General features: G+C 57.7%; 2 protein-coding genes across 2 annotated transcripts in view; one reads left to right on the plus strand and one right to left on the minus strand.

Moving 5' to 3' along the window:
• The first annotated feature begins 1,067 nt into the window (after window positions 1–1,067).
• On the plus strand, window positions 1,068–8,661 carry GRAP (GRB2 related adaptor protein). The gene is made up of 6 exons (XM_064153534.1): window positions 1,068–1,306; window positions 2,457–2,554; window positions 5,176–5,298; window positions 6,788–6,956; window positions 7,903–8,084; window positions 8,199–8,661. The coding sequence occupies exons 1-6, from the start codon at window positions 1,229–1,231 to the stop codon at window positions 8,332–8,334; spliced, it is 786 nt and encodes a 261-aa protein (XP_064009604.1). The 5' UTR covers window positions 1,068–1,228; the 3' UTR covers window positions 8,335–8,661.
• A 115-nt stretch (window positions 8,662–8,776) lies between these two features.
• The window catches only part of SLC5A10 (solute carrier family 5 member 10), a 43,121-nt gene continuing 38,879 nt past the window's right edge, over window positions 8,777–13,018 (minus strand). The window contains exons 9-13 of the mRNA XM_064153533.1: window positions 12,795–12,945; window positions 10,294–10,462; window positions 9,647–9,862; window positions 9,406–9,487; window positions 8,777–9,218 (exon numbers count right to left, since the gene is read on the minus strand). Of these exons, the coding sequence (XP_064009603.1) occupies window positions 9,052–9,218; window positions 9,406–9,487; window positions 9,647–9,862; window positions 10,294–10,462; window positions 12,795–12,945 (785 nt within the window). The 3' untranslated portion in view covers window positions 8,777–9,051. The remainder of the gene's footprint in view (window positions 9,219–9,405; window positions 9,488–9,646; window positions 9,863–10,293; window positions 10,463–12,794; window positions 12,946–13,018) is intronic.

Raw genomic sequence — 13,018 nt, forward strand, 5'->3', positions numbered from 1 at the left:
TTTCCATGCTCTTCACGCCCTGTCCCACACACACAATGGGAAGGCTGCCTGGCACTAGAGAGCTGCCCGTGGGCAGCGATGCCCTGCGTGCAAGCCTTGCAGACTCAGTGCCATGAAGAGTCACAGGAAGATGTTTTAGTCTGAAAGGGATTTTTTTTTTTTTCCCCACTATTGCTGCAAAAATCCAAACTGGAAAAAATCAACTCCCATTGGGCCACCACACAGAAAGCCAGGGACAGCTGTGCTGAAGCCTCATTGCTCGGAGCTGGGACCTGGCACATGGGTTTCAATCTGATTTCCAAAGAAAGCAGATGTGTGCCTCCACCCTGCCTCCTGTGCCTCTGCCCATCCCACCCTCCCTCATTTATTTTGGCAGAAACAACCATCTGGCTCCCTGAAAGGAGGCTGGAGGCAGGTTGGGGCAGGGGTGGTCTCTTCTCCCGAGTAACAAGCAATAGGACCAGAGGAAACAGCCTCAAGTTGCACAAAGGGAGGTTTAGGTTGGGCATGAGGAACAGTTTACTCCCCCAAAGGGTTGTCAAGTCCTGGAACAGACTGCCCAGGGCAGTAGGGATGACTGCATCCCTGTAAGGGCTTCAAAGCTAGGTAGATGTGTTTCTGAGAGACATGGTTTAGTGGTGACCTGAGTTAATGGCTGGACCTGATGATCTGAAAGGTCTCCCCCAATCCAAATAATTCTATGATTCCCACCAAGACACCTCTCAAAGGCCATGCTGGCTGCTCAGCTCTTGCAAGATATCACAGACTCCCCCATCAGCACCACCTCCTCGCCTTGCTCACCAAACACTTCACCCACATCCTCTACCTGTGTCCAGCCATTGCCATCCTGTTTCCTTCCAACCCCCCGCCCCGGCTGCAGTCACTGCCACCCACGGCTCACAGCAGCAGTAGCATCAAGTTTTGCCACCGACTGACACCCCTGGGTTCTTTTGCCCTGGCATCTCACTCCACTTCTCAGCATATCTGGGCAGCTGTGCCCACCGGCAGCGCCCCGCGTGGTGCTCAGGGTTCGGTCCCAGCAGCACTCTTGACGCCAGCAGAGCTTCCTGCCCGACGGCACCGCTGCGCCGTGCGCTCAGCCTGCACCCTCACCGCCCTGCGCCCTCGGAGCCCTGCGCCGTGCGGCAGCCAGCCCCCGGCCAGCCCCGCACCCCCAGCATGCTGAGCACCTAGGACCCCTTGCCACCACCTGGTGACAGCCAGCACCATGGAGTCGGTGGCTCTGTACAGCTTCCAGACGACAGCGAAGGACGAGCTGCCCTTTAAGAAAGGAGACACTCTAAAGGTATGGGGAGCAAGGGGGTCACCAGCCGTGGCGGCGAGGGGGGGAGGGCTCAGCACCTGCCGTGATGGAGTCGGATGTTGCTGGTTTAGGGGACAGAGTGGGCACAGAGCATGGGGTGATGTCATTGCACCTGGCTTTGGTGCCTGTCTGGGGCTTCCTGGGGGGCATCAGGAGCTATCTTTGAGGGTTTGGGGGTGCAGAGCAGAATTGCCAGCAGTGGTGGGCACCACTCGTGTGTGCCATCAGCCACATCTGCCAGAAGGCTCGCACCTGAGATGAGGCACATGTCCTCTGTGGCAGGCCCTGGGGCTAGGACAAATTTTTGCTGTCCCACAGAAGCGTTGGGGGCTTCAGGGACCCGTATGCCCAAATTCCCACCCTCATGCTGGCATTGGGATGGATTCTCAGATTCCACTTGGGAATCTCAAAAAAAAACCTTTCAGAGATGGCTCAAAACAGCCCCAGGGGACTGCAGCCCTGCGATGGGCACAAGAGCACCCCCAGCCAGCCCTGCTGCCCAGCCGCTCGCCCTTCTCCGCAGGGCTGACGCCGCAGCGCCAGCAGCTCCTCCTGGATCCCCAGCACCCAGCCGCCCTTCATGGGGTGCAGCCAGCCCCGGAGAGGACAAGGGTTACCGCAGGGCCCCAACCCCACCGTGGTGTCCCTGCCTGCCCGGCGTGTTTTCCCCGCGGGGTTTCGGATCCTGTTTGCACAGCTGTGCCGGCCCCGGGCCCCTGCGTGGGAGGCTGGAAAGTGGTGCTGCGAGGAAGCGAGCGTCAGCACCCCTGCTCGCACCAGGATGCTTCCTCCCAGGAGCCACCCAGCTGCCACCTCCCCGGGGAGGACACGGGGGGCCTGCTGCCACCCCGGCTTGTCCCAGAGATAGATTTTACCCTCTTCCCTGGGAGGAAGATTGCCAGCTACCTGAATCATCCACATCTATTGTGAACTGAGGAGTGCTGGGGGAAGCAGCCAGCTCTGGACAGGTGCCCCTAGACACCCCCTAAGCATGTCACCTTTGTCAGAGCCAGGCCCCCCTTTTTCTGAGGTTTTTGTGGGGGTTGTGGGGCAGTGGTGGAGGTCCCACTTGGCTCCTGTCCCAAGAGGACTGCAGCCAGGCTGATGCCTCCCTGCTCCTCTCCCAACTTAGATCCTCAACATGGAAGATGACCAGAACTGGTACAAGGCTGAGCTGTATGGCTGCGAGGGCTTTGTTCCCAAAAACTACATCAAGGTCAAGCCACATCCGTAAGTACCTTCCCACCACAAGGACAATAGGGGGCTTGAAGTCCTGCTCTGGTAGCACCTACAGGCACTGGGACATCCTCTCCCACCACCAACAGTGCATCCTGATGCCCAAAGTTGTGCCACAAGCCAGGGTGGTCCCACACATGGGAAAACTGAGTTATGGAGCAATGGGTTCTGCCTGCTGGGTTAGCCTGCCATTGTCACCACAGCCAGAGGGGACAGAAGGCAGCAGCAGGGCCACATCCTCCCAACACACAGAAATTCAACCCTCACACCAGGCTGCCCACTAAATAAATGATAACTGGGGAACAACAAAGCACTGTGGGATTACAGCTGCATTAGACACAATCCTATTACTGCCTTATTAAAGCCCAGCTTAATCCAGCCCCGCTTTAACCTGTGTCTTCTGGATCATTATCCCTGGCAAATCCTATTTCAATGCCACAGCAGAACTTACAGCTGGGAAGCAGGAACACGTGGGCTCAGGGCAGCCTGGAGCAGATCCTACTGCCTCTCCATCTTTGGTGGACCAGCTGGGACAAGTGTGGCATAGCCTCTTCTGGGCAGCACTTGGAGGGCTGGAACTGGGAGATGCTCTGTGCCAAAGATGAGTGTCTGAGCAGAATCTGTAGATGATGAGAGTCTGTAGATGAGCAGAGCCCATGGCTGAGCAGAGCCTGTAGCTGAGCAGAATCTGTGGCTGAGCAGAGCCTGTAGGTGAGCAGAATCTGTGGCTGAGCAGAGCCTGTAGGTGAGCAGAATCTGTGGCTGAGCAGAATCTATGGCTAAGCAGTCTGTAGATGATAAGACTATGGCTGAGCAGAGGCTGTAGATGATCAGAGCCCATGGCCGAGCAGAGCCTGTAGATGAGCAGAGCCCATAGATGAGCAGAGCCCGTAGATGAGCAGAGCCCGTAGATGAGCAGAGCCCATAGATGAGCAGAGCCCATGGCCAAACAGAGCCTGTAGATGATCTGAGCCCATAGCTGAGCAGAGCCTGTAGATGATCTGAGCCCATAGCTGAGCAGAGCCTGTAGATGAGCAGAGCCCATGGCCAAGCAGAGCCTGTAGATGAGCAGAGCCCTTAGATGAGCAGAGCCCATAGATGAGCAGAGCCCATGGCCAAACAGAGCCTGTAGATGATCTGAGCCCATAGCTGAGCAGAGCCTGTAGATGATCTGAGCCCATAGCTGAGCAGAGCCTGTAGATGAGCAGAGCCCATGGCCGAGCAGAGCCTGTAGATGAGCAGAGCCCATGGCCGAGCAGAGCCTGTAGATGAGCAGAGCCCATGGCCAAGCAGAGCCTGTAGATGATCTGAGCCCATAGCTGAGCAGAGCCTATAGATGATCCAAGCCCATGGCCAAGCAGAGCCTGTAGATGAGCAGAGCCCATGGCTGAGCAGAGCCTGTAGATGAGCAGAGCCCATGGCTGAGCAGAGCCTGTAGATGAGCAGAGCCCATGGCTGATCATTCACAGGGTAATTTTAACAAGTAACAAAGAGTCTCTATGGTCTGGAGCTCCCAAATACATGGACACAGCCTCAGCAGGGATAGGACATGAAGACTCTGCTGCTTCATCATGAGCCAGCAGTGTGCCCAGGTGGCCAAAAAGGACAACAGGATCCTGGCCTGTACCAGGAATAGTCTGGCCAGCAGGAGCAGGGAGGTGATCGTGCCTCTGTGCCTGGTGCTGGTGAGGATGCACCCTGAACACTGGGGTCACTTTTGGGCGCTTGTTCCAAGCAGGGTATTGAGGGGCTGGATCAGGTCCAGATTAGGTGAAGGGTTTGGGAAACAGGTCTGGTGAGGAGCAGCTCAAGGAACTGGGATTATTTGGTTTGGAGAAGAGGCTGAGACATCTCAGCCTTCTGGCTCTTTACAACTCCATGAAAGGAGGCTATAGTGGAGTAGGGGTTGGCCTATTCTGCCTAGTATCAGCCAATAGAACAAGAGGAAATGGCCTGAAATAGTGCCAGGAGAAGTTTAGGTTGGAGATTAAGAACAGTTGCTTTCCTGCAAGAGTGGCCAGGCTCAGTCGGGTGGTGGAGTCACCATCCCTGGTGTGGACATAGCACCTCAAGGGCATGGTTTAATAGTTGGACTTGATGATGATCTTAGAGGTCTTTTCCAACCCAAACAATTCTACAATCCTATGACCTCATTTTAGCAGCTGCCAGCAATGCAAGCAGGAAATTTTGTCCTGGCATGGAGAGAGTTTTCTGCACTGCAACCTGCCCCCCTGCCAGGCCTGTTCCCACAGAGGGCCATGGGGTGTGGCAGGGAGTCAGAGGACAGGCAGTAAAGTGGAGGATGAGGTGTGTGGTGACACAGGTGACAGGATGTGGTCACAGCTGTTGGCAATGCTCACTAACCCTGCGTGGATGAGGCAGTGCACGGGGACATGCCTGCAACCCTGCTGTCCCCCCATGAAAGCACTGTGGCAAACTGGGGATGGGGGAGACACTGGTGTGGGGGCCCCAGCCTAAACAGGGAGCTCAGCAGGGACCCCACCCACACTAGGGCTGTTGGTGCCTCCATGCTGTGGGACTGAGCCGTGGCACTGGGGTCTGGGGTGCCCCATGTGTCCGGTGGTACCCGTGGCTGAGCCTGCTGCCCCCCGCAGGTGGTACGTGGGCAGGATCTCCCGGCACCTGGCAGAGGAGCAGCTCCTCCAGCGCAAGCACCCCGGAGCCTTCCTGATCCGTGACAGCGAGAGCACCCCGGGCCACTTCTCCATCTCTGTCAAGTAAGCAGCCACGGGAAGCAGATGGACACCTGGTGGGATGGGCAAGGGTCCCCTGCAGCCCCCGTTTTGGGGGCTGAAGGCATCAGGCCAACCTCACACATGCTTCTCACAGTGGTGCTGGGGAAGGGGTGAGCACTCTGCCCTGCCCAGGACAACTCAAAGGAGAGATGGTACCCCACTCTGTCCAGGTGACCAGCTTCACTCAGGGTCTCCCCACTTTTGTTTCCCTTCCACAGCCTCATGCTCTGTCTCCATCACTACTGCTGCCTCCTCCCTGCCTGCACCACTGGCCTCCATCACTGGGGCGTCCCTCAGTACAGCCATGTAGGTCACAACAGGGCTGGGTCCAAGCTGCAAGCACAGCCCAGGGGATATATCCTGGAGGAACAAGTTGTTCAGAGCATCCTCAGGGACAAAGGGACACAGCATCTCAATGCCATGAGGCCAGTGATTTTGGCAGTGTACCAAGAGGCAGAGCCTGCCCCTTAGCCTTTCACCGCACTGCTGCCCCTTCCCTGCCCGGGGCCAGGGTAGCAGGAGCCAGCCCCAGGCCAGTCGGGCACTTTCTCATGCTGCTAATCTCTAATTAAGCATTTAAGGAGGTTCTTGCCCATAATGAAAGGGAGCCATGTTCTGCCCTGCGTCACCAGCGTGGCCAAGTCCCTGCCTCTGCCCGGGGGCCTGGCAGCAGCAGGTCCCTGCCATGGCCCCATGCCAGCCTTACATCATGGGTACCCTCACCTGCCACCTCCAAGTACACACCAAAGGGGTGCCACCACATGGAAATCCCAGCCAACCCTCCCCATCCTCCTGCAGCTTAGGGTCCGTGGGGTCCCTGGGGATTTGGAAACCCAAACCCAGCTGCTGCAGTCTCCTCCCCATACACGTGGAGCTGAGACCTGCAGCTCCCGCTGCTGCTTCCCTTGCTGGTGAAGCAGGAGGATGAGGAGGGTTCTGGTGAGGTGCAAGGACCACGAGATCCCCAGACTCTTCCCAGTGAGCCCTTCCAGAGCTATGAGGAAAGTCCAAGCTGTGCCAGCACCCAAGCCCATGGCTGCCCTGCTCTCTTACCTGCCCTGCATGAGCAGTTTGACCCTCTGGCTTCAGATATGGTCCCTGTTGCTCCATGGATGGTCACCTGCCTCGCACATGGCCAGTGGTCTGCCAGTCCCAAGCATCCCACTGTGCTGAGAGTCATGGCCAGGCACTGAGCTTCAGCCACTGTAGGATGAGCTGTGGTGAGTCTCACCTGCAGGTCTGTGTCACTCATCTGCCTCATCAGCAAAGCCAGGACTGACTCTGGTGCCATCATCACCCCAGCCATGGCAGGATGGGTGTAGTGGGACCTGTGGGCACAAACACAGCATGCACAGGCTCTCCAGAGACCCAGCCCAGCCAGCAGCCCCTGTGCTTTACCCACGATGGCAGGAGGGTGTCTAGGTGCTGCCAGCATCCAGAGACTGGAGTAACCTCCGTCCTCCCCCTGCAGCTATGGACAGCATGTCCAGCACTTCAAGGTGCACAGGGAGAAGAATGGCAAATATTTCCTCTGGGAGGAAAAGTTCAACTCTCTCAACGAGCTGGTGGACTTCTACAGGACAACCACCATCTCCAAAAAGCAGCAGATCTTCCTCCGGGATGAGGACCAAAGCCAGGAGGTACCACCAGGGGATGGGGCTATGGAGACACACAGAGCTGGGGTGTGAGGTGATGGCAGCAAGGCCAGGCTAGGAGCCTACATGTGGTCCCTTTGGGATCCTGCATCACTCCCCTGGTACCAGGGCTGCCACCTCTCTGCTGTGGTCCACTGGGAAGCTGAGGCATGGGCTGTATCCGTGGGTCAGCAGCACTCTAATGGTCTTGCTTTGCCCTGGACTCTGCACCAGGCAGACAGGGACATCCCAGGCACCTGGCTGGCACTTGGCCCCACACTCAGGCTCTGCTTGAGGCAGCATCAAGCAGAATAAGGTGCAGCAGCCTGAGACAAGGTGGAGAAAAGCCACCAGTGAAGCTCAGCAGGGCAGGGCAGCTCACCTCAGGCCCACACTACTGTCCCTCGGGACAGGAGTGATGCCTGAGGCAGTGTGGCAGATCTTAGGATGGGGTGCAGCCAGCTTCAGGAAAGCTCCAGCCAATGCCAAACCCTGGGGTGGTGATTGCAGAGGCAGTGAAACTGCCTGGGGAGTTGAGCTGGGGGTGGCTCCAGCACCCAGAAGGACTCAGAAAGGAAAGAGCTGCCACCTGCCTCTGGGGGGCATGAGTCCTCTGGGCACCCATCTTGAGTCCTCCAGGCATTTATGTGCCCTGGGGTGGTCCTTTGCACCCCAAGCTCTGCCCTGCACCCCAGGGTGCTCGCTGACACCCCAGGATTTCCCTTGTACCTGGGGTTGTCCCAGCACTCAGGGTCCATAGCTACCACCTCTCATCCCAGAAGCAGGCACCCCAGGTACTCCCACACCCTCTATGCTCAGGTGGTCCTCACCATGCTGTGACATGACACCTGCATCACCACAGGAACGCAGACAGAGCTGCCTAGGGGGGAGGGGCTGGTAGATGGGGGTCACTTCTCCTCCCACCCACCATTTGCCCCTGACTTTCCTCCAGGTGAGGAGACCCAAATTCGTGCAAGCTCAGTTTGACTTCTCAGGCCAAGAGGGCTCTCAGCTGCCCTTCCTCCGTGGGGACATCATCGAGGTCCTGGACTGCCCTGATCCCAACTGGTGGCAGGGGAAGATCTACGGGCGCGTCGGCCTCTTCCCCCGTGCCTACGTCCACCCCATCCGCAAGTGAGCTGCCAGGGGTGCTGTGGGCAAGCCAGGGGGACCACGGCCCCCACGGCCCCCCACTCATTAGAGCTGCCTTGTGCCTGCCCGTGGACTGCACGTCCCTTGTCCCCACAGATGGCGTCCGACAGCGCACGAGGTCCCAGTGCAGCGTGGGTTGTGCTGGAGATGGACCCCCCAGCCATGGCTCTTCCTCCTCCCCTGGCCTGGGAGACCTCCACCAGCCTTAGCATCTCCTCTTGCCGTGGGCTGACAGCCCTGCTCTCCAGGGAACACTGAACCAGGGCCACAAAAACTGTTCCAGAGCCACAGTCCAGTGGGATGACAGTAATAAGAGGGAAGAGCAGATGTGTCCCAAACCTTTGGTCCTCTCCAGACCCTGTAGGCAAAGCCTCAGCTCCAAAGAGGCCTGCAGGCAGCCAGGATGCAGCCAGGTTTGGTAACTCCACAGAAGGGTGCTGGGGCACAGGGTGCTCAGGGAAGGCTGCTCCCGGGGGAATCAGTCCTGTGGGTGCTGCAAATTGTGGTGTTCTTTAATAGTGCTTTTTATTTAGAGCTAGTAAAACATCTTTGGGTGACACCCTCAAGTGTGGGGGCTCCTTCTCCACCACCACTCTGATGGTCCCATGGCCACATTCACACATCTGCTGCTTAACTGTGATTTTGCTTCCCCTGCAGTTCCCACTTGCCCACCCCAATGTCTCTCCCCATATCCCCTCTGCCCTTCAGCCCCCATTTGCCCACTCCAATATCTCTTCCCAGGCCCCTCCTGAGGACTCACTACACCCACAAATACCACTCACAGCTCCCCAGGATGCACTTAGAGTCCATGGTGCCGAGAACACCAAGCTCATTACACCAGTGGATTTAAGCATCCCACGTCCCAGGTATGCCAAGTCAAAACTGCCACCCAAATCCCCGTTTCTCCCCCTTGCCAGGACTTTTCTCCTCTTCAGAGGCTGGCAGGCTGCTAGGCAAAATAGGCATAGCAGAAAATATTGACACACATCAGGACAATGGCATTGATGCTGCAGACATGGGCCCAGAAGTGAGACTCTCTGGTGTCCTTGAGGGCTGTGACCAGGAGTCCCTCACAATTTGATGGCTGCTGGTTGCCTGGGGTGTTAGAGGAGGAACCTGGCACAGAAAGACAGAGAGTGAGTGATGCAGAGAGTTGTGGGGACTGGCCACCTCCCAGTGAGTGGCACAGTCCTGGGGAAACTGAGGCACAGGGCATCCATCCCATGCTGCTGCCCGTTACAGGCAGGGACCACTGATCTCTGAAGTTGCCTCTCCTGCTAGACACCCCAGAAGACTCACTCACCATCAGGGGGTCCATGGGATGTGTCATCCACAGAGGGCTGGGGAAGCTTCCCTGAGAGGGTCCACCAGGTGAGATCCTTCAGCTAGAAACCAGAGTGAGATATGGTGAGAAAATACCCCCAGGGTAAAACCCCTGGGGACTCCCTCAGCCAGGGTGCACCTGGGTGACATCAACACCTCAGACCAAGGAGGCTGGGAGTGTGGATGAGGCAAGGATGAGAGGTCTTAAGTGCCCTCCTCACCTGGGATGGAGGTGTTGGGGGGGTCATCAGGCTGCCCCCCACCACGATGGCCCCCGTGGTGGCACAGAGCAGCACAGCAAAGTGCAGGTAGTGGATGTCAGCAAGCAGCCAGGGCTGGCGGTCAGGGACCCCGCAGTGGGGCGTCGGGTACGCCAGCTCCAGCCCCATCCTGGCCAGTCCCAGCACCAACCCCACCATCAGGCCCCAGAAAGCTCCCTGCAAAGCAAAAGTCCACAGTGGAGTGGCTGGAGGGGCAACAGTAGCCCCACAAGGGTAATATACCCCCAGGAAAGCTGCTCCCTCCAGCCAGCACTGGGAGAGAGTCATTAGAATCAGAGTGGTTTGGGTGGGAAAGGTCCCTGCATCCTGGCCAGCCAAGCCCTGTCCCAAATTTGAACACTTTCTACAGGAGATGTCCCCTGTCAGCCACATGAGCCATGCCACACTTGATGGTCATGCGTGGTGGCACCTGCCTCTTCCTTCTGTTTGCACCAGCCACCCACCAGCTCTCTGGGATACACCAGCCGGGCTCAGTTCCTCTTCCTAACTTCTCCAGCATCACCTCCTACTGGGTTCCTGGGAGCTAGGTGGGCAAGAAATTGTTGGCACCATGCTGTGACCTCGACCCATTCACCTTCAGCAAGTACCTGCTCGTTAGCTCGGGGCCAGAAGACAGCCAGGAGGAAGACAGCAGTGACAGGAGGAGCCAGGTAGCTGGTGACAGCCTGGATGTAGACGTAGAGCTGGCCACCACTGGAGCTCTGCAGGATAGGGATCCAGACCACACTGAGGGCCACCAGCACCACTGTGACCATCCTGCAAGCAGCAACGCGGCACTGGATGCAGTTCTTGTCCTACCCACTCACACCTCTTCACACCCACAGCTTCACCGTGGTGGTGATGGGTCCCTAGGGTCAGGGGTTGGGCTGCTAAGATGGACCCCAAATAGGCAAGCAGCAGGCAATGGGCACTCGTGCTGTGAAGAGCCCCTAGCTGCACAGCCTGGGTCCTCTGGCCAGCTTTGGGTGATGCTCTCAACATCCAGCCAAAGCACCCACCTGAGAGATGAGGATGTGAGATGAGCTGCCCCATGCTCAGCTCCCCCCAGCCAGGCTGTGGCAGAGGAGTGCATTTGTCCCCCAGCACCATCCCCACTCTCAGCCAAAGCCCAGCTGCAGCCTGCAGCATCATCCTCCTCCAAAGCAAGAGGTCTTGGCCAGACCCCAGCTTTGTGGGCCCAGTCTGAGCAGATGAGCTGAGCAGGACACATCCCAGAGACCACCATATTTATAGCTGAGCCCAGCTTGTTTGCAGCTTCCCAGAATTACCTCCTTCTCCATCTGCTCAGCTTAGAAAGCAGAACTGGGAGAAAATAAGAGGTGGGGAGGCAGAAAAAGCACTGAAAGCATCTCTAAGCCAGAGACCCCACAGCCTGCCTGGAAAAGGAAGCAGGTGGGGTGTAGAATGCACCTCCTGGACCAAGGGGCAAGAAAAAAAACCTGTGTTGGGTTCATCTTTAATGACCAGAGAACACCAGAAGGTCATGGAAAGAATGCAGGAGCATGGTGGTGAGCTCAGGGTGGTGAGTGGCCTTAAGCCCTCTGCATGCAGCCCGAAGTATGGATTTGGGCAAGGCTGGAGGAAGAGCCTAGCACTGCCTAGGGGGCACCTGGGGAGGGTTGGATGTTGTCATCACTGTGCCATCTCCTTGGCACAGAGCATGCACCAAACAGGAGCAGGAATTGCCAGCCAAGTGGTGCGGCCACAGTAAGAATTCAAAATCCCAGATTCAGGAACTACCAGCAAATTCCTTCTCTCCTCTCCTGAGCTGGATGGGGCATTTCCACCCTGGCAAGTCTGGGGTGCTGCTTGTGACCCTAACTTCAGCAATAACCCCCAAGCCATCTGTCCCTGTACTGTCAGGGATGGAGAGGGCAGAGCCTGGCACGGCCTGCCACGAGGGCTGGAGGGATTTGGGAAGGACTGAACGTTCTCACCAGCATGGCATCACCTTGGCACAGAGCACACATCAAATCCTGGCGAGGATTCCCAGGCAAGTGGCATGGCTACCTCAGGAGCTCAAGCCACCAAGTGCAGGAACCAGGAGAGCTCTGTGGTCCCACAAGCCAATACCTTTCCTCCTAGGCAAGGGCATGCCCACCTTGGTGGGTACGGGAGGTGGTTAGGCTCCCAGAGCCCTCCTGAGAGACAGCTTCAAGCCACTTGTGTCCGTGCTGGCAGGTAAGAAAGCCTCAAACCTGCAGCTTCAGCAGCTTTTTAATCCTCTCTGGAAGGTTTATGGTTTGCTTTGTGCCCACGGGGCTGTACAACAGCAGCGATTGGCAGAACCCTGCTTGCATCAGCCGCCCAGTGCCGCCTGCCTCGGGCAGGCAAAGCCCTTTCCAAACACTCATGAGCCATCCTCGGAAAGATCTCAGGCGCTGTCACCCTGCATTGTCACCAAAGCTAGTGTCAGGGAGAGGCAAGGCAGCCCCTGAGCCAACCACCCCAGTTCTCACAGAGGAGCTGCGCGGGACTGTGGTTCCCCAGGATTGTTGCCCATCTCCTTCCCACCCTCTGGAGATGGAAGATGCCAAGAAGTAGCTGCTTCTGGAGCTGCCAGACCAACCAGCCCTCCCTGCAGCCCCAGCACAGCCCAGCCAAAGCCCTGACCCAGATTCTCTCCTTGTTATTGTCTGCCCCACGCCGAGGACACTCCCCGCGCACCCCAGCACCGTGCAGGGCATTCCCCAGCGCTGACTCTGCCGCCTGGAGCGTGGCACCGCGGGCAGGCTCCTGGGCTCCCTGCTGGCACCTGCCATCCCGCAAGAGCAGCCAGGGCAGCGCTGCCCTTTGCCACCTGGCAAAGGTCCCCCGTGCACTTGGCTTGTGACTCTGCCGAGGAGCCACCACTAGTTCTGCTGGGAGAACGGGCTGGAGGCAGTGAGGGCACAGCCCTGCCCCTCCAAATGCCCTGCCTGCCTCTCCAGAGCTTTCATACATCAAATAATCCACGGGATTGTTTTCCTTTCATAAACTCAGGCACTCTGCAAGCTTCTGGGCACCAAAGGTAGATCAAAGAAGGCTGGACCAGCCTCACCAGTCTCCTTGTGAAAGCCTGGGTCTCCTCGAAACCCCTGGTCCCTACCTGCCCACCAAGAGCAGCTCTCGCTCGCCAGCTCCCGGCCTCAACTTCCTCCAGATGTCCATGGTGAAGAGAGTGCTGCTGCTGTTGAATATGGAGGTCAGGGATGACATCAGTGCAGCCATCATCACTGCAATCATCAGACCCCGCAGTCCTAGGCAAGAGAGAGACCATCAAGTTGGGGCTGAGCTCCAGGGGATGGGACATCCCCAATGCTCCACCTAAGG

This window comes from Pogoniulus pusillus, chromosome 13 (assembly GCF_015220805.1).
Source record: "Pogoniulus pusillus isolate bPogPus1 chromosome 13, bPogPus1.pri, whole genome shotgun sequence".
Taxonomy (NCBI): domain Eukaryota; kingdom Metazoa; phylum Chordata; class Aves; order Piciformes; family Lybiidae; genus Pogoniulus; species Pogoniulus pusillus.

Coding starts and splice junctions, on each gene's coding strand:
- GRAP (XM_064153534.1), top strand. CDS start 1,229: ATGGAGTCGGTGGCTCTGTACAGCTTCCAGACGACAGCGAAGGACGAG. Junction 5,299..6,787: donor CACTTCTCCATCTCTGTCAA/GTAAGCAGCCAC, acceptor CTCCCCCTGCAG/CTATGGACAGCATGTCCAGC. Junction 6,957..7,902: donor ATGAGGACCAAAGCCAGGAG/GTACCACCAGGG, acceptor ACTTTCCTCCAG/GTGAGGAGACCCAAATTCGT.